Source organism: Pelodiscus sinensis, chromosome 21 (genome assembly GCF_049634645.1).
Source record: "Pelodiscus sinensis isolate JC-2024 chromosome 21, ASM4963464v1, whole genome shotgun sequence".
Taxonomy (NCBI): domain Eukaryota; kingdom Metazoa; phylum Chordata; order Testudines; family Trionychidae; genus Pelodiscus; species Pelodiscus sinensis.
The window spans coordinates 7636639-7663413 of NC_134731.1; the positions used below are offsets into that span (position 1 = coordinate 7636639).

Consider the following 26775-nt stretch of genomic DNA (forward strand, 5'->3'; position numbering starts at 1 on the left):
TGCAAAAGGTAGAAGAAGCAGTATAAGTAGCAGCAGCAAAATCCAGTAAAGCTAGAGGCCAGTTGTGTAGTTGGCGACAGATACAAGAACAGAAAAAGGAATGTAAACAAACAAAACACTGAACTAATGTTAGTATTCTTATCAATGCAAAATATATTAATGAAAGAAAAAGAGAGAATCTGAAAATCTTATTCTACCCCAGAGGAGAACACAGACCATAGTCATTTGCACAAAGATGAAAGGTTTAACTTGGAAGTAATTTTATTTAAAGTTTTAAAAGCCTACCTTTAAATGCCAGATTGTATGGAAATTAACATCGAGCAGAGAGTAAAAATACTGTGAAAGTTCAAAAAGTGAGAAATTTCCCAGAACAGAATATATGAAAATACAGGTGCTGTATTTAATTTATGCAATATCAAGAAATTCCGAGTGCTACAATGAAACCTACCTCTTTTGATCTCAGCCGAAGAGAAAACATTTTCATCTGACACTGAGGTAGATGTACGTGGTTTTCCCAATACTCTGTAACGCTCAATAAAACTTTGGAAGGAGATCCTGATGGCCAAAATGAAAATCAATCCTACATGAGAACTATTTACTGTATGGGCTCAAATGCTTACAAATTACTTTTTAGTGGTTATGAAAGGCTTTAGAATTTGATGTTCAAAACTCCAATTGGTTGCAGTGATGTCACAGCCATGTCACTAATGCCCAGTAAAACAAACTCATTTCAAGCATGCAATCATGAGTTTAGCACTGATTAATGCATTTTTCATGATCTGCAAAACTGTTGTGTTCATTGACTTTTAGTTGGAAATACTTCAAAAATACCCTAGTGAATTTATTCTCTCCATATATAAAAAAGTTTTTCCTGGCAGGTGATAGACTGACGTTCTCACACTCTCGGGCTGGTGAGCCGAGCTAGCGGGGGGGCAGCCCCTAGTTGTTGTATATTCAATAAACAACTATCATTCGTAATTTAGAGCTCACTGCAGCTTCTAGTTTTAAATCTTTGAGGGAGGCAAAGACATTTTTGGTTGGCTTGCTACAGGGAGGGATGAGCAAGGTTTCACTGCCCACAGATACAGACTTAGTTTTCGTTTTGGGGATTCTTCCATACAACAGCAGACATTCCATGCCCTGGCTGAACAAACTGTTGCTCGTTATGGCTGGTTAAACTCATGGGCTGTGTCTAGACTGGCAAGTTTTTCCAGAAAATCATCTGCTTTTCCGGAAAAACTTGCCAGCTGTCTACACTGGCCACTTGAATTTCCGGAAAAGCACTGACGATCTCATGTAAAATCATCAGTGCTTTTCTGGAAAAACTATGCTGCTCCCGTTCAGGCAAAAGTATTTTTCCGAAAGACTTTTGCCGAAAAGGGCCAATGTAGACCGCACAGTACTGTTTTCCGCAAAAAAGCCCCGATCGCGAAAATGGCGATTGGGGCTTTTTTGCGGAAAAGCGCGTCTAGATTGGCCACGGACACTTTTTCGCAAAAAGTGCTTTTGCGGAAAAGCATCCTGCCAATCTAGACGCGCTTTTCCGAAAATGCTTTTAACGGAAAACTTTTCCGTTAAAAGCATTTTCGGAAATTCATGCCAGTGTAGACGTAGCCACAGAGTTCTACCACTGGAGATACGCAGTCGCTGCCCATTGAGACTTACTGCTTCACAAAGCTATTCTGCGGTTTTAAATCTTGGACAGCCCTGCCAAAGAATAGCACAGAGGGTTTAAAGTCCCACTATTTCAACAGGAAAAATTCAGAACCAGCACTGGTTTGGTTTTTTTAAACTTTTTTCCAATATATAGCTGGTTTTCAAAAGTCTCTACCCAAAGTTAGGGGATTTAGACTTTAGCTAACTAAAATTAGTGAGAACCGTGTTACTAAACCCCTGGTTGGCTCTCCTCATCTCAGTCTCAGAATACAAAATTCCTTACTAAGACTAGAATAACTAAGGCCATGTCTTCACTCTGGGGAAGATGATTGCTGCTGCTATCCATCTTCCAGAGTTTGGTTTAGGACAGTGTTTCTCAAACTGTGCTCCACCGAGCCCCAGGGCTCCGCGAGACACCTCGCGAGGCTGACTAACTGGAAACATCGATCGGTACAATGCGAACAATCAGTGGACTGTTGGGGCTCCGCATACGTTTTTACGCCTGTAAAGGGCTCCAGAGCCCAAAAAGTGTGAGAACCACTGGTTTAGGAGGTTTGGTTAAGACCCGCTAAGGTGAATTCAGAGGGCGCCCCTGTTGGCAGCCGGTAATCCTGCTCCTCTGAGGAGTAAAGGAAGCCGATGAGAGCATTTGCTCCCATCAGCCTCTTGCTGAGAGGACGGTGGGGAAACTCCAATCCAAGTATGTCAACTCCAGGTAGTCGAGTATCAGAGGGGTCGCCGTGTTAGTCTGAATCTGCAAAAGCGGCGAGGAGTCCTGTGGCACCTTATAGACTAACTGAAGTGTTGGAGCATAAGCTTTCGTGGGCAAAGACCCACTGTGTCAGATGCAGATACATGATGCAGATACATGCATCTGACGAAGTGAGTCTTTGCCCACGAAAGCTTATGCTCCAACACTTCAGTTAGTCTATAAGGTGCCACAGGACTCTTCACCACAACTCCAGGTTGGTAATTCTAAGAGCTTGAGTTGCCTATCTTGATTCGACCTTCCCCTTCAGTGTAGGCCTAGCCTCAGTGAATCTTGTCTGTGCCCTTGGCAGATTTCAAAATTGTCATGTGCAAGGGCTGACCTAATCTAGTGCCAGCATAAGGAACTGTTATACTGAGAGGGAGGTGGAGAAATAGACATTTAAGAGTTTAAGTGACAATCTTATACCCATATTTATTGGTCATAGGGATGATACGCTTCAGAATGGAGATTTGGAAAGGAAGGTAGGGGGATCTCGGAATCTTACGTTTAAGTAAGCAGAATATACATCTAAATTCCCTTCACTGTTTTGAAATTCTTCACTGAGGTGTATTTGCCTAAATAAGCCATCAAGCAGAATATATTGGTTTCCTGCCAATTTACATTTGGCTACTCAGATAAGAGCGTATCTACCCACCCAGTCTCTACAGTAACAGGTATTTAATTAAATCTAATATATAAAGGAGAATGTTTGTAAGTTTGTGCGCTAATAAATTGGACACTATAAGAGCTACTGCAACCAAACTTTGCATGGGATAACCTTTCATCCAGAATGTTTTAAGGTACTTTTGGATCTGATCGGGCCCGAGCTCAAGCTGTAAAAATCAAAAGTAACCTGCCATGCTGTGCTGCAGGGGCTGCCCTAGGTCCTGTGACCGCCACCTGCGGCCCCCAGTGCTGTCCAGGACTCGCTCCCTCCCACCCACGAGGTTACATAAGCGACCCTCTTCCCCCCCCCCCCAGCACACAGTGCCCCGACCCCCATGCGGACAATGGCTTAGGCACCCGCCCTGCCCCCTGTGGCACCTGCAACCCTGGGCGCGAACTGGGGTGCCCCTCCCACGTGTAACCTCCCCTCCACTCGGGGTCGCACCCCCTCCTCTGGACCTACAGTGAACCCTCGTTTATCGCGGTAGATAGGTTCCAAACCCGACCGCGATAGCTGAAAATCCGCGAAGTAGGCTTTGAAAGCCGCGGAGGGGCTCCGGCGGGGGAGCCCCTCCGCGGCTTTCAAAGCCTCGGGGGAAGCCGGCGGGGGGGCATCCCAGGCGCGCCTGGGCTGCTCCCCCGCCGGAGCCCCTCCGCGGCTTTCAAAGCCTCGGGGGAAGCCGGCGGGGGGGCATCCCAGGCGCGCCTGGGCTGCTCCCCCGCCGGAGCCCCTCCGCGGCTTTCAAAGCCTCGGGGGAAGCCGGCGGGGGGGCATCCCAGGCGCGCCTGGGATGCCCCCCCGCCGGCTTCCCCCGAGGCTTTGAAAAAAGTCCGCGAAGTCGTGAATCCGCGATGGTCGAACCGCGAAGTAGCGAGGGCTCACTGTATATTTTAAGCCTTATAGAAATCAGTGCAACTTTTCTATCATTCAAAAAAAGATAATGGACTACAGTTTTTCTACATTTTGTTCCTCCGGTTTCCCGAGCAATGCTGGCTAACTCCAGCTAGTATTTTAATATAAGTATCTAGAGGGATGAACTTTGTGGAAGCCAGTAGAGTTGCACTAGACAAATGTGACTCATGAAGTCTAAGGAGATAGATTTTGAAGACCAAATAAATGTGAGTAACATAACATCCGTTAGGACTTACCGAATAGGAAATCCAGCTGCACTGATGCTGATAGTTTCTACTATGCCACATGCTTCCAGCTGATTGAGAACCTATAGCATGAATTCAAACACTTTAATTCTATTTGGGTGCTGCAATTAAGGTTTGCCAGGGTTTCTATCAATGCAAACTGCTTTTGATAACCATTCTGAAGTTTTTCAAAAGACTTGAGTCTTTCTACTCAAATAGTTCCAAGAGCCTGCTTAAGCTCTCCATCGGTTGATTCTTTGGAAAACAGCAAAGTTATGGAGCTTGTCTCATACTTACTGCAGGAGGAGGTTAGCCTAAGTACAATAGGAGGAGTTTGTGTGTGTGTGTGAAAGTAAATCATACGTTACAGCTAACTAGCAGTATTTCAAAGACACAACCGTCCTATCTCAGACACTTTGCTGAAAGTCTTGAGGTTCAGTTTCACTAGGGGTCTGATTTCCACCCCCTCCAAATTTCAGTTGTGTTGACGTACCCCCCCAGACTTCTCTCGAGGACCCCTTAAGGTTACTTGTACCACCGGTTGAGAAACACTGTACTATTGCATAAGGAAACTTGAAAACATCTCTATTCTGCCAAGGATGCTGCTGTGCTGTCTGCTTCCCAGTTTCTCCACCATGGGCTCGGCCACCGGAACAGTGCCCCCGCCACGTAGCCCGGCCACCGGAGGAGCCGCCGCTTGTGATGCAGATCTGGCCCCCGCCGGGGCTGCCACCGCTGCCGCCCGCAACACGGCTCCAGCCGGGGCCGCCGGAGCTCCCATTGCTGGCCACCCGCAACTCGACACGGCTACAGCCCCTGGCCACCAGAACAGCCACCGCTCACCACGTGGCCCGCAGCCAACCCTGGGGAATGGTTGAAGCTAGGGCCAGGACCTTGTGGTGGCTGCCCTGCTCCTCTTGGAGCAGGACAGCCGCCTGCCATATGGCCCCGCCCCAGAACAGCTACGTCACAGGCTATAAGTGGGGGTACCTTGCTAGGGCTGTGGCGACCTCTGCTGTCTGCAGCAAGACCCAGCAGGGAAAAGGGTGAGTCGTTATGCAAAGGGGGCTCCAAACCTGTCTGACCAGCTACCCTCCATGGGGAGAAACGAAGGTGGAATGCCGCCCCTGGCTGGGGGGCAGGGCTGGAAGAGAGTTAGTTTTCGATCTGGGAGCAAGGAGGAAGCAGCCTCAGCAACAGGCTGGGGGGTTTAGAAGTCGAGACCCCTCCCCCCATATCAAGGGGGGCTGAGGCATCCTAGGCCTGTCCTGTAAGCTGGTGACATCTGTGCTATGCTGTATCCTGGAGAGGCAATAAACTCCCTCTGTTCTACCGGCTGGTGGAGTCTGTTCGTGCCATTTCGGGGGTGCAGGAGGCGGGGGACCCCAACGCGTCGTCACATAGCCACTGCATGGCTCTGCTGAGGAGGTGGGCGGGCCTCATTCTTGGTGCGTGCCGTGCAGGCGCACGCCTTAGAGAGAACCCTGATGTCAACTGTTTTCATCTGAGGTGAGACACTCTCGTGGCTACGTCTATACTACGAGTTTTGCTGGAAGAGACAATGCAAATGAAGCACAGATTAGCATTTTCTCACACTTCATTTGCATAACCTCTTCCGATCTATTTTTGCGTGAGGGGGTTTTTGCTTATACCAATCTTGTGCAAAAACGAAATGTCCACACTGCTTGTTTTTGCGCTAAAACCCCCTAGTGCAAAAATGGATCGGAATTATGCAAATGAAGCATGAGAAAATGTTAATCCACGCTTCATTTGCATTGCTTCTTCTGGCAAAACTCGTAGTGTCGATGTAGCCTGAAAGGAAGCTAGGAGTAGGCAGAGCATTAATAAAAGGTGTGTGTATATTATGAAATATACAGACTGTGCTGTTCAGAGGTGTCTTGACTCAGAGCTAGCTTTAGTGAGATTCAAGCCCCGCAAACCACTAAATCCAAACTTGCACTGAACAGCATCTTTTAAGAGAAACTAACATTTCATACACATGGTATTTATCAATGAAGTTGCAGTAAAGAGATCCTCAATGAACATCCACCCTAGTTTGGAAAACATCATCTACCATACCTCTGGTAAATCCCCTTGTCTTAAATGAAACTTTAAATATATTTGCTAAGAACAGTGTTTAACAATTGATACACAGGGCCCGATGCAAAGCTTAATATGCAATGGAAAGATATGGACATCTTGGTAGCATTACCTCTTCTTTTTTAAAAGTCATCGCTTTGCAATCCGCATTAGGCTTGATGCATCTGATGTAATGAGGTGCAGTGCTATGTAAGATCTGCATCAGACTTTCAAGTGAACCCTATAGAAACAAACAGAGCAATCAGTAATGACCGTACCATATTGAGGCCCTTTTGCTTTTCCCGAGCAGTTTGGCTAATCAATACTTCTGTTTTTTAAAAAACCCTGATATTTATTCCTGGCATTTTTTGCAGCTGTCTAAGAGCAGACCTGCTTAATTTCAGAGCAGCTGTGCTGCTTATGCTTTTTCAGGGCCGCTAGAACAAATTATCGATGTTCCATTGAAACACTGCCTTTGGCACTATTTTATTCTGTGGGTAATTCAGTGTTTGTAAGTGTGCTGAATTGATTGCTCTATGCCTAGAGTTATAGCGAGTCCTAAGAGGGAGGAATTGGTTTGGCATATGGACAAAATACATGAGTTAAAAAGGCACAAAGAAAATACAGACTCCAACTTTTACTTGTTTTAACTCAGAGGCTCTTACTGATCGGTGTGGGGTTTTTTTTAGTTTTATACCAGTGCATCCAACGTTATTCGGCACAGGGTATCATCAAAGTTACTTAAGGACAGCAGCAGAAATCAGGCAGAAGAATATAGTATTTAACTGGCAGACACTCAAACAGGACAAACCTTGAACTTGGAGACCACTGTAACAACTGTCGTTCTGTTCTGGGTTTTGGTATCATTCTGGCTCTTTTCTGTCATGGGAAAGAACTTCTGAAGCAAGCAGTCTTGGGAATTCTTCAGAAGCTGGAGTAACTCCAGTGGAACTGGATCCTACATAGGTAAAGACATGTCACTAGGATTTGGTGGAGTTCCTTGGATAGGTAAAGCACCCTTAAAACTAAATAGTCATCATGTTTGGAGTCAATTAGGTTAGTAAATAAGCTGCATCCCAAGGCTATTACTAAACAAAAGCAATAGTTTAGAGACCTTTGCAGATCTGATCTCATGTAATTAATATGAATTCACAAACAGAAGGAAATGCTGCAGGCAGACTACTACCATAGTTAGTAAAAATAGTTTCTTACTATCATTTGCTCATAGCGGGAAGGCACAACACTAAGCTGTTCTAGGGCCAGTTAATGGCAGGCCTTCCTCATGGACCTGAGAACACTTTTCTGTGCTTAATAAGAGGATAGTCACTGCCTCACATGATCCCATTTCTTAAAATTCCTTGCAAAAGGGACTTGCTGGACCAGAAATGGCAGAATGTAACAGATTCCAAAGTTCACAGGTCACCTCATTAACTTCCTGGGAGGCAGGGTGCAAAAAGACACCGCATGTTAAGTTGCCATGTGATATTCGTAAACGGCCAAAGGTTAAGTCCGTGCTGCTGTTTCCCTGACGACTTGCAAGTTTAAAGTCTGAATTTAATATTTATATTAAATGTAACATTGACAGTTCAGGAGACTAAAGTCCTCTCAGCAATGCAAATGCCCCAGTAATATAACCATGCCCAGGAGAGAACATCTTTAGAGGCAAATGGTCACTGATTCTGCATGGCTCCCTTAATCCTTGGGCCTCTGAACCCGCAAACAAAGGCTGCAACAGTATGCTGGTGATTATACACTAGAAACTGGACTGAGATCATCAACCCAATCCACACAGCCAAAACAGTCATGTACTAGTGGATGCATGCACTGTGTCGACAGCACTTAGACTATTTTGAGGTTTTTAGGGTAAATTCTTCCCTAAGTCATGTGCTTATTTTATAGTTTATTTTTAATACCTACCTTGTTTTTCTCCACCATACCTTCCACTTGGTAACAGACTTTGCCAGCATAATGGGAAACAACAAAGTTAGGCTTCTTGCTAAACTTATCCCGGCTTATACACTGGTTAGGAGACAAAGCATTCTCAATTCGGGTTTGGAATTGGCTGGCGTTAGAGGACCTGTTCAGACGACACTCCTGTGTAATGAGAACAAGGTAGAATTGCACCATACCTTATTTGAAATAGGCAAACTTTCCTCATCTAGCGCATAAACCCTTTCAGATGTTATTACACGTCGCCCTTACGGCGTTTTACTTGTCTGTGTTGCATTTGGTATTCCAAGTCCTTTCATGTTAAAGTACTCTGAAAAAGTGACTTAGTCATATGGATAACCATGTTTGACATCAATGAAGTGCTTCTTATACATGATACCTTGAGAGACTGGACAAGGGATCTGGGGAAAAAAGCAGCCCTACAGGGTTATGGAAACAGCTGGCAAGTTTCATGCAAACATTGTACACATGCTATTCAACTTGTTTTCTTTGGTCGTTTCAGGAGACAGTCGAGGAAAGGAAGAAAAGCAGGCCAGATAGCGTTAGCAGTTCAACTCTTAAACTCACCTCATTCAGCAAAGAAAAGATACTGACAGGGCTTCCTTCTATCAGATCTAGACAGCTCTGGTTATCTTGGTAGTTTATGAAAGACCATTCTAGACCTTCTGCTGCATAGTCTTCCTAACACAAAAGAAATGTGGAATATTCACTGAGGGCTTTTTTCACTCGACGTAAGGTTTCATTTGAGCTTTTAAAGAACAGGTCAGATCATATCCTGAAACATCACTTGTAGGAGAGTTGTCATTTTCTGAACTACCAATCTTTGGAAGTTTCTTCTTGCCTAAGAGGTCTAAAATCTTTGGCTAAGTAGCACTAGATCCCCACAGTGCATAGGTGGGAACTGTGTAGTTCTTCACAAAACTGTAAAGATGCTTTGCAGTATGATCACACAAGGTTAAAGCCAAAGTGTGACCCAGATGCTCATATGAGGCCACGTCTTCACTTGTCACATTGGAGATTGATCTTTGGGCATTTGATTTGGTGGGTCTCGTAAAGACCCACTACATCAAACGCTGAAGGCACCTGTGGTTGGTGCCAGCATTTGCTCACCTCAACCTCCCACAGTGAAGACTAGGCCTTCTGGGTCTAGTATAAACCTGGCCTGAATTTCCCTTAAAGGGACAGAGCTTCCCATATGATCATCTTTAGGGCAGAATTTAGCCCTAAGTAGGGCAGAATTTAGCCCTAAGTAAGCAAGAGCTCAACACACAGCCCCTAAAAGCATTGTGATGAAAACTAAATTGCATCCAAAAGGAAAGGGAAAATTACCATATTGCTAATAACAAATCAATGTAATTGATTAAAGCACTGTAACTGTGCTGCAGAGTTCAGCATTGTTACAGAACAAACTGACAAGTGATAAAGCAAAATGAGTTCTCATTTTTATTTATATTTTCTCACAAGTCAAACTTGCTTAGATATGCAGCCCTACCAAGAAAGGCAAGCAGCCACTTGTAGCTGGCATAAAAACAGGTTGGTAAATGGAGATTATGTTTTTGTTTCAGTTTGAAGAAGAAAAGTCATTTGAGCACATGTGCAAAATCTGGCTTCCATCTGTATTGATTTAAACCTGAGTGTCTTGGCATGCTGTAAAGAGTCACCCAGGGAGAGTAGTTTAAGAAAAAAATCAGTGAAGCTCACAATCACACAAGACAGTGAATTTCTGCATAACTTACACTCGGGCCAGTTTTGCACTATTATGTTGTCTATCGTGTATCATTTTCTTATTTCCTCACTGCCACAAATGCTAGATAGCCTTATATCCTTCAGCTTGGTTGCAAGGGCAAAAAGTATAATGGGGACACGAGTAATAATGGGTTAAAACGCAACTCCACAAGTATGTTCCAGTAGCAGCCACACTCCTGCTTGGGGCGCCATTGCGCTACCTATCGTACAGACTGTGCAAATGTAAAGTTACGATGTGAAGGTGTAGAGGTCTGAAATTTAAATTCAGACGCAGCAAGATCCAATGAGCAATTGGTTTGTTTCTTAGCTGTGATCTACCCAATGGCTGCAACCATAGTTTAGCAAAGTGCAGAGCATTATTCTAATGAGAGTATGGTTCTATATTAATTCAAGCCCTTCCTTTTCTAGTGGCTGAAATGCAGAGTGAGAAATAGTACTTGTCCTTTACCAGGGCTGTTTCCCACTAATCAGAACAAGGGCAGACAGGATCTGTGCTGTTGGTATTTAAAGATATGGGAGTGGCAATTTGTTTGTGAGGTATTACTACCAGCCAGTTGGCCCACACAAAACACTAGGCATCATTTAAGCCCTTCTTATAGGTATAGCCCTGCAAATCCACGGGTATCTCCTTTATATCCACAGATGATGATGATGATCTTCGTCCATCGTGTTCGAAGAGGACCTTGACATCTAACTATTTGTGGGCTGTCCATGGTGTGTCCGCAGATGGCTGATAAGGCCAATGCGGGCACGAAATGTTCTGCCACATGTTGTGGATATCCATGGCTCATTTCTGCGAATACTGATGCAGACACAAATTCTATATCTAGAACCCTGCAAATCTGCAGATATCTGCAGATATCTGAGGCTCATTTTTGTGGATTAGGATGCGGATACCAATTTTGTATCCATGCAGGGCTTTACATGAGCTCTCAGCCCAGGGCTGTATTCTAGCCCCAAGACCTGTGAAATCGAGTCATGCATTTAACTCCTTTGTTCCTGAAACAAAAGATTTGCTGCAGTTGCAATTTCTGAGGAAATGGTTGTTCAGACTCATCCCCCCCGGAAGAAATGCCCAGTGAATTCAGCAGCACCAGCATGCCTCTTTGAGTTCTAAACAGGACAGTTTGTAAATAGCTACATGGATACATATTTTATTTCCTCTGTAGCTGTTTCCTTCCCTGCAAGGATCTGATCCTATGATCTTTATCTGGTAAGTTATCCTCACCTACCTGTACCATCTCAATTATTTCTGCGACAGAGTAAAAGCTGCATAATCAGGTCATAAAGACACAGAGTTTTTGGTTAAATAAAACCAGAACAGTCTCGGGATTAGGAATTTAACAGTGTAGCAATGTAGGAATGAATAATATGGCCACATGTTAGACATCTGGAAGGGCCATACCTGTTGTGCCTTCAGATAGTGTGCTACAAAGTGCTGCTGTAGTTTCTCATTGGCATAGTTAATACAGAGCTGTTCCAAGTTGTTTTCAGGAAAAGATTCAAAACCATAAACGTCCAACAAACCTGGAGAAATATGGGGAAATATTTCTATCAGATCTAGTGTGCTTGGGTCTTACAGCAGATTGATTTCTACTCTTGAATTACAAGGGACTAGAAACCATACCTATAAAGTTGGTCCACACAGGAGAATCCGCACAGATACTTCCATTTATCACTGAAACCAGCCAGTCAAATAATCTGGAAACAAACACAACCCTGCTTAGCTGGGAAGATTTATATTTTCAAGGTAAGTGTTTAGTTGATTTATGTTTTCCACTGATTTTTTTTTCCTGTCTTCTATTAGGACTGCCAATATCCTGTGTTTTATACAGTTTCACACATTACCTTGGCAGTTAAATTAAAATTTTATGGAGTTCAAAGAATGCCACGAATGTTTGAATACAGTTAAAAGAACTGCTGAAACAAATGAAGAGCCCATACATCCCTGGCACTAATTCGTTTAATTCTATCTAATGAGTTTGAAGAACAGTAACGTGAACAGAAGGCCAAGACCTTGTTCTATCGGGCTTGTTCTAATGCTCCCGCTAAACTTTTCCACCCATGTGCAGAATAAACGTTTCTATGTGCACCGAAGCATAGAATATGAACCACCAGTAGAAATGATTAGCAGAGCTGTGGGTGCTCTGCTAATCAGCTGGGTGGCATTGGAATCTCTCCTGGGTGTTCCCTCTAAGCTGAGTGCTTGGGTGAATACTGGTCTGTTCCCTTTACTCCCACTAAACTCCATGGCTGTGTCTACATTGGCATCCCTTTCCGGAAAAGGGATGCTAATGAGACGCTTCGGAATTGCAAATAGTTGAAATAAGGGATCTTCCAGAAAAGGGCTTATTTTCCGGAGAATCGCGTCTAGACTGGCGCTTTTCTCCGGCAAAAACCCCGAGCCGGAAAAAAGCGGCAGCCATGTAAATGCAAATGCCGCGGGGGATATTTAAATCCCCCGCGGATTTGCAATTCTGAAGTGTCTCATTAGCATCCCTTTTCCGGAAAGGGGTGCCAATGTAGACACAGCCCATGAGACTAGAGGGAGTTTAGTACATGCATTTTTACCATTGCTTCTGCTCAGCACTGCAATGACTAATTAACTTAAGAGCCTCAGGGCCTCTTGAAAATGGCATCTAAACAAATGTGGACCTAAACCCTTCAGGGCCTGATTCAGTTAAGGACACAGGGCCTTAGTCTACATCACATATTGTCTCACTCAAATCAAAGAGAAGTCAGAGTATAAAGGCAGAACTTGATGCAGAATTTCTTCAGGATGCTATTTATTTTCAAATCGCCTATACCATGTTTTTTCTCTGACTGCAGTAGCGCCAGCAACGTGGCCCCATTATGCTAGGAGCTGCACAAATATAAGACCATTCACCACCCCGCCCCCAGGCTTCCAGTCCAAGGCCCTTGCCATATAATGAGGGATGTGTTAAGCCCTTTATCTATGCAGAATGTAAGCTCAGGGTCTCCAGAAGGAGGAGGGGGAGGGAGAGGCAGAATATACATACACATTTTTCCTCTGTTTTCAGAAGACAGAAACACACAGAGCTGCCAGGGAAATGGATAAGAAGAAACATTTTTCACAGCACTAACCCATGTAGTCAAGTTATTTTACCTTGGAGATTACGTATGTATGTCTATAGACACAGATCTAATGTGAGTCTGTTTCATTCCTGCTTTCAAAACATCCAATATATACAAATATCTGCAGTGAGGAGCAGTGGCTCAAGGATTCCTCAGCTTCTTCACAGCGTAAGCCACATTTTAAATGCATTTAAACCTGTTGGTGATTGTAGAGACCACGTCTCCCCATTTGTAATGGCACAACCTCCATGTAAGCAACTGCTGTTTTTGCAGGAGAGGGGAAGAGCTATTATTTTCCGCTGTCTAAAGCAGCTTCACAGATGACACTGAAGACGTCAGTGCCATGAAACAAGAGCTGGGAACGTACTGGCTTCCTGTCAGGGCAGGTCCTAACTAATTGGCGGCCCTGGGTGACTGCCCTGCTTGCCCGTAGGGTCGCCAGATGGTTTAAAATAAATAAATAAATAAATACCGCCCAAAAATTTGTCAAGAAAAAACAAACAAACAAACAAAAACAAAAAAAAGACCGGGGGAAATTTGTCAAGAGAAAAAAAGAAATGTCGGGGAGTAACCAGGGAAACCTGGGGGGAGGATTCGTGAGGTTGGGCTGAAATGTGGTCACAGCTCTGTCGCCCCTTGAAAATGGCAACCCCGGGCGACCGCCCGGCTCACCTGCCCCTATGTACTTTTAAAAAAAATGTTTACCTATTCATGAAGCTCTGAACATGTTGAAAAACAGCCTCAAATGTTCAAACATGTAGCAGATAAAACTGAACGGATTAGAAATGTCCTTGAACAGACCCTATATGGCAAGCTTTGCAAGGACAAGTGCATGTAGCCATGCTAGACAGTCATTTCTACTTATTCATCTGTAGCCCGACTAGCCGGGGATAAAACTCCATTGGTCCCGTTGTAACAGTCACTTGGACACGTTCACTGTCCCTTGGATGGTGGCTACACTGGCAACACTGCTGATGGAACTTACTTCGCATAGAGAACTTTGGCCAGGCAGTCCCTTCTTGTTTCACATTCTCTTCTGGAGCATGGCTTCTTGAAAACATGTTGCTGTTTTCCAGCCGTTATCGTTCGAATTCTTAGGGTTTCCAGCAGCTCCTCCACGGAGACTTTCAGCAAGTTCGCAGTGGTCTCCACAAAGCCTTGTTCAAAACAGTCAAAGTATCAAATGAATATAACCTCGGTCTCCAAATCCAAGCAGCTCCAGAAATGTAATATAAAAAAAGAGGCTTTCGGATTGCCCATACGGCGGCTTCTGATGTCATAGGATATGCTCTTTTACTTTTAAGACAGAGTTTTGGAAGACTTTTGGCCTCTAATTTTGAAAATCATACCCCAATTTACAAGTGCTCAACAGTGCCTTTTTAAACACACACCCGCTCACATCCAAACACATACTTCTAGGCCTATGGCTATGCTGCAATGAAAACCCAGAGGTAGAAGAGCTTGAGTAAGCAGATCCTGGGTTTAACTTAGGGCTAGAGCATCTACATTCATTTTTAAGCTCAGGTTAGGAATTGTTGGACTGTGAGTCCCAACCTGGAGCACTGGCATCTACACGGCACAATGTGGGCCCAGAGCCCAGGTACTCATATTCCAGACTTTCCAGCCAAATATGGCTGCTCTCGCCTTTTGTTCACAGTGCAGTGTGGGAAAACGTGACTGTGCAGAGGGCAAAGGAAGCTGGCCCGTGGGATTGTGGGGTACTTTTGGTGGACTCTGAGAGCATGAATCCAGCAGTGCTGCATCTACACTGCAAAAATAAGAGGGCTTGAACCCCAGGAAGCCCTGGACCCTGAATTTGAGCCCTGGGTTAGCATGATTTGTATGTAGCTGGAGAGGGGGGCTAGGCTTGAGCCTGAGTTTGAAACCTGGACGTAAAATGCAGTGTAGGCATATCCTCGCAGTCTAAAACTGGTCACCTGAAATGATGCCACATCTTTTAACATATGCCCATGTCTGTATATTTCTCATCTCAAACAAGCCCCAGCAGGCACTGCCCACAGAGCTCTCTAAACACACAGACTAGTATACAAACCAATTACAGCTAGTAAAATAGGAATTGTATGTGGCGTAGTCAGAGAATTTAACTCTGGGTACATCTATACAATGGGTTTTTTTCTTCCAATCTCACTTTCGAAAGAGGATCTTTTGAAAGTGAAAGTAGTCTGGACGTGATTTTTTTCAGGAAAAAACTCTTTTTAGAAAAAAACGTGTAAACCTCCTTTTTCCGAATCCCCTCTCCCACCCATGTCCAGACTACTTTCATTTTCGAAAGAGAGATTGGAAGAAGATATGTAAATTCGCATATCCTCTTTCAAAACTTCTACGTAGTCTAGACATAGCCCAGGTCATAGTAGAGCATCAAGATTTCCTAGTGTAATGTAAAACAGAAAATTTAAACTACTTAAGATCTTGCCATCTCAAAAAAGCAGCTGAAGTATACTAGAAATTATTGGGCCTAAATTAGAGCCACTGGAATTTGCTAGAATGTGAGAAACAGAAATCGGAAGCCTTGCTGATTAGGCTACTGTTAGTTCCATGGGAAAACTGGAGTAATTAAAAAAAAATTAGATCATAGAGATCGTCTACAGATAGAAAAGAAGTTCAATTCACATTCTCCCTTGTAAAACATCTAGAATACATAACAGGCTGCAATTTGAGAGACTTGCTCAGACTGGAGTCTCAACATGGAATTACAACTAGAATATTTAAGCACAGACAAATTCCTCGAACCCTCCGATCTATATCCCTTGGTCTCCGAGGGCCACGTAGTGCAAGTATGACTAGAAACAAGGATCACGATTATGCCAACAACTCACTTTGTGCCTTGGTGCGAATGACTCAGTTCCCCGGCTCTGATAGACGGGGCTCTCTCCCGAGGTGGGAGGATGACACAAGGGGTTGTGCAGCACTCTGATGTTTTATAAACACACATCAAAGGAATAATGGAGAGAGGGTACCATTGGGTGACAGTTCTGGTCATTCCTCTCCCCACTTTGGTCTCTGCGAAAGCAAGAGCGCAGTATAGGACCGTGGGGTCCAACCCGTTCTGAAGCACTAGCCACTATAGTGGCTACTGCTATAGCAAACTAGCCACACTCAACCGGCCAAACAGCCACACGTGGCTAGCGTGTTGGACACCACGGGACAGGTACTTCTGACATCAGTGGGTCGTTCTGGTGCCACTCTCTTTCAATACATGTTGGACCCCCCAAGTCCTGCACTCTCAGGACCTGACTGATTCCGGATGAGGGATTTTGCCAGACTAGGGGACGTCATTTTCTGGCCCTCCCTGCTGCCAGCCATGTGCCGGGCTTCCCATGTCCTCCGCCCCCGCCACACACCCCTGTATCGCACCAGGACTCTCTGATCTTGGAATATCCATAATCGTTCCAGTCCACAGATGTTGCCAGACCACAGAGTTCTGGTTTACAGAGGTGCAACATGTCGTAGTTATGCAACAGGAAAATACAACACTAAAGCTATGTATGCTTGGGGCCTCACCTTTGGCATTATCTTCTGGTTCACAAGGCTGGGATTCGTCCACTGAGTCAGAGAACTGAATGTTACCAAGGTGCAGAAGTCCTGCTAAGATCTGCAATGTAAACAGGCACTTGAAGTCTGGAGTCCAGATTCCTCTATCATTGTTAAAGGCATCTGGGTTCCAAGTACCCCAGTCAAACGAGCCAGCAGCTGACACATTCACATAAACATGCAAGCCCAAAAATCATTTGAAAGGAGCTGCCTATATTTTTAAAACCACTAATTTAGTTCCTGAACCTGCACCCGTGAGGTAAATGAAAATCCTACTGTTTGCGTCAACGAGCGCAGAATTGAGCGCTTAGAAGTTATTTTTAACACGTTACATCGGGGTGGGCAATCATTTTTGATGGGGAGGGGCTACTCCCAAGAATTTGTTATGTGGTCATAGGCTGCACTTGTCTAGGATATTAATGGAGGAGGTGCAGGGTCTGGGATGGAGGCTGGGTGCAGAAGGGAGCCCAGAGTAGGGGTGCAGGTCTGAGAGGGAGTTTGGATGCAGGAGGGGGTGGCGGAGGAATACAAAGGGTTGGGTACAGGAGGGAGCTATGACCTGAGACAGAAGGTTGGGGTGCCAGCTGCAGGCTCTAGCCAGGAGGCCCTTACCTTTGGGCAGGCTCACTTACTGCCACAGCCCCACCCACCCCTCAATGCCCCTTGATGGGAGGCAGGCAGTGAGCGTCCAGGTGCTGCGTGCGCCCGCAAGCACTGCCCCTGCAACTCCAATTGGCTGGGAGGCGGGGTCAGGACACAAGAGGCTCCCTCCTTCCAAAGGGCTTGCCACGCAGACACGCACGCGCCGGCCCCAGCAGCTGGCTGCGCTGAGCAGCATGCGGGGGCGCAGAAGCCAGGGAATCTGCCCAAAGGTCCTGCGGGGCTGCGTTTTGCCCCCTCCTGCGTGGGACAGTAAACCCTAACGGCAGGTGCTATTCTAAAGAACTACTGCTGGTTTAACAGCTGTTTCCAAAATTCCATTGACCGCTATGGAACAATCAACACAACTGCAGAAATGAAGGGCAGTTGAACAGATGCCTCAGAAGGATCTTGGGCGGCGCCCGAGGACAGCCGTCTTCCCCAGCCAGAAATGCAGAAGTCGTGCGAGTTAGTGCAACGACAGCCAGGCAGGTTCCACACCTTTGGAGAGGCAGAGAAGGATTCCTGACCCGGGACTCGTACTCGGGAAGAGGATTTGCTGCCAACAAGGTAAATGCTGCAAGCCTTACTAATGGCAACTTTGCCCAAGAAATCAGGAGAGTTGCTCGGGACGACAAGGATGGCAGGATTTGATGCTAATGCGCCCGTGCTTTGCAGTTGCATTAAGATCTTTCTCTACACTGATCACACACCAAGCAGGTACAAAGTCCGGTGAATACTCTGCAGGGAATTTGGTGCCTGAAAATTAAAAATTCTGCTAAATTTTGTCAAATAAATGCAATGGCCCCCGCATAATAGCGGAGAGGGGCGGCTGCACGGAAGTGGGAGATCACTGTGCAGTCCTTCCTGCCCTGGGATATAGATTCAGTGGTGAGAGGCGACGCAGCGCAAGGACTAGGTCTGCCCCAGCATTACCCAAGGGCCTCGCCCCTCCATGCCAAGTGCACCAGGTGTGGGCAGGCAGGCTCAGCAAGACAAGATGCCAAGTGCGGAGGGCTCAGTGGGGGGGAATTCAGGTGTATCTGGTTGGAGCTTATGGGGGTGGTCCAGCTGCAGGAGTGGGACTCATTGGGGGATTGTGAGGCCTAGAAGGATGCTCTGGGTATGAGGCGGTCTGGATTTATGGGGGTTGGGCAGTTGGGGGAGCATCCCTATAAAGGGACCCCTCCCCTGGCAGCCGAGGAGCTATAAGTGCAGAAAGGGCTGGGGGTGGAAGAGGACAGTTTCCAAAGTGTCCTGCATCTGGGGAGGAAAGTTGTGTGTGATTCTGATCCAGCCCCAGATGCTGTACAGGGGACAAAAAAGTCTTGTCATCCCTGCCCCGCTGGGACAAGCAGCTGAGCCAAACGCAGGGTAGAAGCCATCAGCTGGGTCTTCTCCACTTCTGTCCTGTGCGCCACAGTGATCCACCTCTCTGTTGGCTGCCATGGGCACCCAAAACATGCTGCTGGGAAGGGTCACATAACCATTCCTGTGGTTTCCCTACCAGCAAGTCATTTTTCTGATGGGAAGTAAAGAATACAGTGGGGGTCATAAATTCCGCGCATGTGCAGTGGCAAAGAACTCCCTCAGCGTAAGAGCATTTGTTACAAAGATGGGTTTACAGATAGTGCCAGGTTTTTTATCTGACCTTAAAAATATTGTTCTGTGTGGAGCTGTCAATGCCCAGATGAAACATTGCCTCTCTGGTCACCTCAAAGCAATCCTCTAGAAAGCCAAACAGATGTTATTGAAAACAAAGCAAAATACACACACAAGCCACCAAACACCCTACTCACCCCTTCCAAAGGGAAATGTAGACAGTACAGTTGTCATTTTTAAAGGTGCCTGGGCACCCCATTGAAAGTACCAGATGCAAGCACAAGAACATTTACTCAGTGTGCAGTCAAAAAAAGCAAATAGAATAAGATAGAGAATATCTAAGGGTGTGTCTAGACTACAGGGTTTTTTCGAAAAAAATGGCCTTTTTTCTAAAAAACTTCCCCTGCGTCTAGACTGCTGCTGCGTTCTTTCGAAAGTAAATCGAAAGAATGCGGCAGTGTTTTCGACCGTGAAAAACCTCTTTTTACGAGGAATAACTCCTTTTTTCAAAAGTGCTCTTTTGAAAAAAGGCGCTATGTAACGCAAACTGTTCTTTTTCGAAAGAGAGCATCCAGACTGCCTGGGTGCTCTTTCGAAAAAGTGGCTTGCTTTTTCGAAAGTACTGGTTGTAGTCTAGACGCTCTTTTTCGAAAGAGGCTTGCAGTCTAGACGGAGACTTACTGCCCCTGTATAAAGCCACGGTATGCCCACATCTTGAATACTGCGTACAAGTGTGGTCATCTCATCTCAAAAAAGACGTATTGGCATTGGAAAAGGTTCAGAAAAGGGCAACAAAAATTATTAAGAGTTTGGAACGGGTTCCATATGAAGAGAGATTAGAGAGACTGGGACTTTCAGCTTAAAAAACAGGAGACTAAGGAGGGATATGATAGAGATCTATAAAATCCATGACTGGTGTGGAAAAAGTAAAGTTATTTACTTAGTCCCACAATATAAGAACTAGGAATCACCAAATGAAATTAATAGGCAGCAGGTTCAAAACATACAAAAGGAAGTTTTTCTTCACTCAGCGCAGTCAACCTGTGGAACTTCTTGCCAGAGGAGGCTGTGGAGATTAGGACTTTAACAGGGTTCAAGAGCTAGACAGATTCATGGAGTTTAGGTCCATCAATAGTTATTAGCCAGGACGGGTAGAAATGGTGTCCCTAGCCGCTGTTTGTCTGTAAATGGGTGATAGGAGAGGGATCACGTGAGGAGAGGGATCATGTGAGGATCACCTGTTGTGTTCCCTCCCCCTGGGGCATCTGGTATTGGCCACTGTCAGCAGATATGAACCCAGTATGGCCGTTCTTATGTAACATCTGATTTGTCAACCCAAAGGAGCAGAAGTTATACTACAGTAATACTATACTATTAATTATACTATTGTCACCGAATGACTTAATATTGAGTAAAATATTGAACCTTTGTGGGCCCCAGAGTTTTGGTAGGCAAGTTGAAGCAGCCAGAGATCACATAAGGGTTGTAAATTTTGCCTCAGAGATGCAGAGACCCTAGATCAGGACTTGCTATATTATACTAAGTATAAATTTTAACAGTGCAAAGTGAAATCTGAACAGAGGCAAAATCTCACAAGTGGCTTTGCAAAAATGGAACATAAATCCAATGTACCAGAGCCATAAGTCTCTCTCAAGTGATTTTTCTTCCTTGAGATCATACTCCCACTGGCTGTTAACAGTTTACATACAACAGTTTAAGCTTTCATAATAGTCTGAGTTGTCAACTTTAAATCTTACCTTCCAGTGTTCTTTCAGAATTTGGCAGCCAGAAGAAATTGGCACCCTCAGGCAGGTTCCATTCCAGCCTTTCATCCTTTGTGGCACCTTTTGTGATCTTGAAACAAAAACAGAAGAGACTTCTGAACCCTAATGTCGTATGAACAACGTTAAGGGCACAATGATGATGAACAAGCTGGAAACAAAACTTAATAAGATCTTTACATAAGATCCAGAAAACTGAATTAAACCACGAGTTTAAAAAAAACCTGCATTATTCTAAATAATGGGAAATTGCAAGTAGACCGTCTGCAGATCTAATGATTCTATCAGCAATGTACTTTAAAAATACCCGGCTAAATTAATCTAGCACAAACCTGATAAAAAATATGAAAGTTCCTTTCATGTGGGGCCTGATAAGCAACTCTGGTCTTTTCCAATAGAAATGTTTGAATGGAAGCACTAGTCAGATGCTGTGATCTAGAGAAATAATAAATATTTCAGTAAATACCCATAAAAATAGAAGTCCTATGGACATCCAATTGTCACATAGAATGCAAAGTACCTCTAATCTTTTAATACTGGCTTAAGCTTCTGGTCTAAATGCTATAAGCTTTTAAAAACTGATTAGCCAGGAAGCTGCAGCGTAGTCCATTGGTGCTGTCTTCAGGATTGAAAAGTGATCTTTGCAAGATAGGTGTCCTTTACGTGTTGACAACGTGCTAGATAAATCCAAGAAATGCTAATTCATCCTAATATACCAAGGTACATTACAAAGAACACTCCACTCCTTGTTCCGTGGAAGATTCCAGACATGTGTTTGCAAGAAGAGAAAGTTGTGAAGGTACAACACAAAACCACCACCACCCCACAACAAAAAACCACCACACACCTTGAGCATCTTATGTAATAAAGAATACCTGTTTAACTGGAGTTGGATATATTTTCCAAAACGGCTGCTGTTGTTATTCCGCAGAGTACATGCATTTCCTGTGAAATTACCAGGAGAGAGGACACACAAAGTATCAATTATTTTCCAATAATTGGAGGCAGGGGGGAAAATCAACCAAACCCCTCCCTTACCCTCCCAAAAAGAACCCCACAACAACAACAAAAACCAAACCATTTTACTCTTCTACTATGGACACACATATATATGTGATGATTTGCATGCTGCTTCAGTGTTTCAGGGGTGATTTTATAAGAGACATGATGGGGGGTGGTTTAGGTTTGTACAAAATTAAAACCAAAAAAACCCTTTACTATAGTCATGGTTCTGTTTCCCCTTAATATTAACATTTAAAAGGTCTTTACCAAAAGCTTCCATAACAGGGTTGGAGTCCAGCACTCTCTTCTCTATCCTCTCCACTGTTTCATTGCTTTTAGGAGAGGCAGATGAAGCAGCAACAGTTGCATAAAATTTCATAAGACATCGGGATGTCCAAGTCTAAAAAGAGAATCTTGACAGTAGGCCTTTGTCTGCTCTTGCATTATTGATTAGACACAAGTCCATAACCAGACACAACTCTAAAACCAGTGCTTTGGCTATAGGAAAACATTATGCAGCTAGTGATCGTGTTGAGGAAAGTGATTTTTGTTAAGTTTATGGCACACGCTTATACGTGCCTTGCTGGACTATGGTCCTGTAAGAAAAACCAAGATCCATCTATGCAGAAATATAGCCAGAATTGACAGCTATTTTGTTCAGACAGCGATCATTCATACAGAGTTTTTCTGAGCAGGGATTGACTGCTCAGAATCAGGATCAATGTGGGCTCATCGGTTAACGTACATGCTACATGCAGGCTCCCTTTGCACTGCTGCTACCTCTGTATCAGAGGCAGCAGCATGGGGGAGGGGACAGGCGGGAGCTGGTATGCGTGGGGAGCTGGCGTAAAAGTTCCCTGTGCGCACTGGCTCCCACATGCACTCCCCACTTCCGCCATATCTTATATGGAGGCAGCAGCATGGGATGGTAGGCAGGAGTCATCTGCCCACCCTGTAATTTTCAAGATTACTTAAATACATTTTAACATTCCTAGTTTTGACATCAGGGGCTTACGCTCTCTCATATCTAGTCCCAATAAAGGGGCCATACTTAGCTATCTTTACCTTGATTTCAGCAGGGATTTTACTCAACTGGAACTTTATCAAGGATTAAAACTACTCTCTGAACAATATCTGTACCGAGTATGGCCCATTTGAATCCAACCAGACAGCATTCTTCTCCCCCAGCCCCAGTTCTAATGGCTTACGACTGTCTGCTGTATTTTGTACCAATTGCATTTGTGTTTCTCTCCTTTTTCTTCAAATTCAAGAGCTAGCTGAAATGCTTTGGACCACAGTTACATCTCAGAACATGCGAGCAACGGCCGAACAGTGACCTGATGAAAAAGCTTTGGTGGGTAGCCAAGTTAGTCTGTACAGGATAAACGTTAAGAACAACAGATAGTCTGGTAGCACGGGGTGTTCCTTATTCTGCCTTCCACCGGAATGGTCTGGGTGTTTGCTGTCCTATCCCATCCTGTCCCTCCAGGGGGCAGGGAGAGGCAGAACTTGAACCCACCACCCTCCCCACCCCACCCCACCCCACCCCACCCCAGGCAAACAGCCTATCCCCTAGGCCACACCAGAACTGCCCCCAACAGTCTGTTGTGCTATCAGACTTTGTTGTTTAAGTTTACTCTGATTAAAAAGAGGAGACACCCCCCCCCCACCCCATCATCCAAATCCTATGCTTACCTTCCCAGCACCACTTTCACCACTAACAATTATTGACTGGTTTATTGGTTCAATCTGGCTTCCAACATTTCTATAGGTCTGTTCAGCCACAGTAAAGATATGAGGTTTCAACTCCTACCAAGAAAGAGAGTGAACATATTGGTTGAAAAGGAACACAGTGATGTTTGAAACAAAGAAGATTCTATTACTTAATCCTTGACAGCCCAGTGAGGTAAGAAAAATCTAAGTGAGGGCTGCCTGGGGGGGAGGCACATTGCTGTCCGGGTGGCACAGAAGGCCAGCCTTGCCCCCCTCACGGGCACAGAGTAGGACCTTCCCTCCCACACCTTGCTTAGGTGCCCAGCGAGGCTGTCAGCCCTGCTGCCCTACATACAGCTCTATTACACATTATAAAACTCAAATTTGAGACATGCACTTAACTATACACTATAGGAATGAACCTGGGAAGTAGACGGGAGGAGGGAAAGGAAAGCAAAATATGCACAGGGGTGTAAGAGAGCCATGCTGAATAAAGTATATAGTTTTGCTAGAAATAGTCCTAACATCGCAGGTTTGATTTATTAAGTTCCGAGTTGCATGACTTCCTCTCTTTTGCTTTGTAGCCAACTAGTCACCACTGTTACCTGTGGGCGAAGTGCAGCGTGGTACTCGTTCATTAGCTCGGATGAATAGAGGCGACAGACAGGTTGAAATGGATTTACAGCCACAAGACTGCAGCCAGCATTGGTATAAAACACATCTACCGTGTACCTTGCTTGCAGACATTTCAGTACTGAAACAAATACATACATTCTGTTAGCAGTTATGGGAAACAAATGTATTTTCTTTTCCCCAGTCCTACATTTGTATAAGAAAAGTTTAGGAAAATGCTCTCTCTTTTGTCTATTCACAGATTGATTTAAAACAGTTTTTTAAAGTCTGAGGTCAGGTCAAGTCTCAAGGTACGCAACTGCAGCTATGTAAAATATATAGCTGGAGTCGGCTTACTTTAAAATCGAGCTTCGCGTGGTCCCCATTGCAGGAGGCCAACGGGAGCAAATGCTCCTGCTGGCTTCCCTTACTCCTTGTGATTGTAAGGAGTACAGATGCTGGCCGGAGCTGCCCTCAGGATTTGATTTAGCGGGTCTATTCTAGACCCGCTAAATCAAACGCCAGAAAATCGATCTCCAGCATGGCAAGCTAAGATATGCTTGGAGAGTGGTCAAATAAGAATCTCTAGCATATCTGCCCCAAACATTCCTCTTATACGTTTGTTTTCTTAAGAACAAGAATTTAAAGACCACTGAATTGTACTGATTAATTTCTTATGCACTCTCATTATAGGTTCCATATCCACAGCCCTAGAGACTAAATCATCTCTTCATTCACAGAAAAAGGAGAGTGAAAGTTAAGTGAAGACTGCAGTTTCCAAACCTTGGCGTCTCTGCTAAGACTATTACAGTCAGAGGGCTCTACTGTGTGTGGTGGTTTCTTGAGATCAGGAAATCTGTTAATAGAAACTGGGCTGAGCGCACAAAATCCTTTTTCATAGTCATGTAAAAGGCAGGAGCAATAACTGTCAACCACCACCAATTCAAGGTGCATTTGAACCAGTAACATAGAGGAAAGCTTTTTTGTTTAGATCTTAGTTGCTGAGAGACTGGTGTGGGTTCAAAACATGCTAAAGAATACTGACCAAGCCAAATTTCAGGACTGATCTCAATGCAACAGGAATCTTTCCATTGACTTCCACAGACTCTGGATCATGTCCACAGGTACTATTGTCATGCTAGTGTAACCATGATCAGAATCATTGACTATAATATATGTTATTTACAGAACTGTTGTAGCTGTGTGGGTCATGGATATCAGCGAGGCAAGATGGGGGAGGTAATATTTTAAAGGTGATATCTTTTAAATACATTGAAGTTGGTCCAATAAAAGGCATTACCCTCATCCACCTTGTCACAGAGTATGCAGACAGTTATTTACTATGCAAAGTGAAGTAACCTTTCAGAAGCATCTTCTGAAGGCCACAAATACTGACCCGTTGCTGTGTTTACAGGATTAACTTTGGTAAGATCATCAAAGAGATGCAATTTATCATCATCACTCAGAAAAGCTTTGACCTCTTCTTTTAATGAGTCATTGAGCTCATTCTGGATGGCAGGATCTCTCTTTGGGCCGTTCATCTGGGAAGCACAGATAAAAGCGAACATTAGTAACAGATTGAACAAGGGTGGACTCTCGCCTCTTCAACTGCAGTTTAAAGTCCCTTTCCTGCTTTAAGCTCAGTCTTAGCAAGAAACAAATAATTCCGCACATTTTTACTACTGGTCTGACTTCTCCGCCCCAGGCAGCATTAAAAAAGAAACCTAAGTACCTTGGAAGCTGTCTTTCAGTTTTAAACATGCTTTAGAAGGTGTTTATTTTAGGGATGTAAAATCCTGGTTAATCAGTTAACCGGTTAAACCTTAGGTTTAATCAGTTAACCAATTAAGCAGGATCCTAGGGAGGACTGCTCCAGCCTTGCTGGAGAAGCCCCAAGCCTGGGCTTCTGCTCCTGGCCCACCCATGAGCAAGTGGAGCTATTGCTCCAGCTCTCCCGGCAGCCCCACGTTCAGGGTGGCCAGCTTCTGCTCCCGGCCCCGCAGTGTGCAAGGCAGCCAGTTCCCATCCTCCACAGGGCTGGTGCAGCTTTCTGCCTGCAGCGGACTGCTCCCAGGTACCGGTTAACCGGTGAGCATCATCCCATTAACCAGTTACCCCATCACATCCCAGATTTATTTAATGCATGCGAGATCACGAACCAATGAAAACTTTTATGGGCTGAATTCATCCCTGGTGTAATTCTAATTCAAGGGATACTATGGATAAATGTGTTGCTAAATATATACTTCCGGGTGTTGGAAAATGCATGAGCCACTGTGTGGCTACGTCTAGACTGGCCCCTTCTCCGGAAGAGGCATGCAAAGCAGGCAAGTCAGAATAGGGAAATCCGCGGGGGATTTAAATATCCCCCGCAGGATTTAAATAAACATGGCCGCCGCTTTTTTTCCGGCTTGGGGAAAAGCCGGAAAAGAGCATCTAGACTGGCGCGATCCTCCGGAATAAAGCCCTTTTCCGGAGGATCTCTTATTCCTACTTGCCAGTCTAGACGCTCTTTTCCGGCTTTTCCCCAAGCCGGAAAAAAAGCGGCGGCCATGTTTATTTAAATCCCGCGGGGGATATTTAAATCCCCCGCGGATTTCCCTATTCTGACTTGCCTGCTTTGCATGCCTCTTCCGGAGAAGGGGCCAGTCTAAACGTAGCCTGTAATTATATCTGTTCTTAAAGAATCATAAGCAGAGGATTTTGACTTCTCTGAATGACATATACTCAATACAAGGCCTGACTCAAAGATATGATCTATTGATCTTAATACCTAGTGCTTGGATCAAATTA

General features: G+C 44.7%; 1 protein-coding gene across 5 annotated transcripts in view; it reads right to left on the reverse strand.

The window, feature by feature from the left end:
- Positions 1-26775, reverse strand: part of MYO19 (myosin XIX) — a 48815-nt gene that overhangs the window by 4702 nt on the left and 17338 nt on the right. For all 5 annotated transcript variants that reach the window (XM_075904748.1, XM_075904745.1, XM_075904746.1 and 2 more), the window contains 18 exons: positions 25379-25523; positions 23976-24124; positions 23353-23466; positions 21925-22057; positions 21531-21600; positions 20988-21090; positions 20632-20728; positions 18924-19000; positions 16604-16694; positions 14067-14238; positions 11613-11686; positions 11391-11512; positions 8807-8920; positions 8207-8383; positions 7101-7247; positions 6423-6530; positions 4223-4293; positions 449-555 (listed from right to left, as the gene is read on the reverse strand). In XM_075904748.1, coding sequence (XP_075760863.1) covers positions 449-555; positions 4223-4293; positions 6423-6530; positions 7101-7247; positions 8207-8383; positions 8807-8920; positions 11391-11512; positions 11613-11686; positions 14067-14238; positions 16604-16694; positions 18924-19000; positions 20632-20728; positions 20988-21090; positions 21531-21600; positions 21925-22057; positions 23353-23466; positions 23976-24124; positions 25379-25523 — 2071 coding nt within the window. The remainder of the gene's footprint in view (positions 1-448; positions 556-4222; positions 4294-6422; positions 6531-7100; positions 7248-8206; positions 8384-8806; positions 8921-11390; positions 11513-11612; positions 11687-14066; positions 14239-16603; positions 16695-18923; positions 19001-20631; positions 20729-20987; positions 21091-21530; positions 21601-21924; positions 22058-23352; positions 23467-23975; positions 24125-25378; positions 25524-26775) is intronic.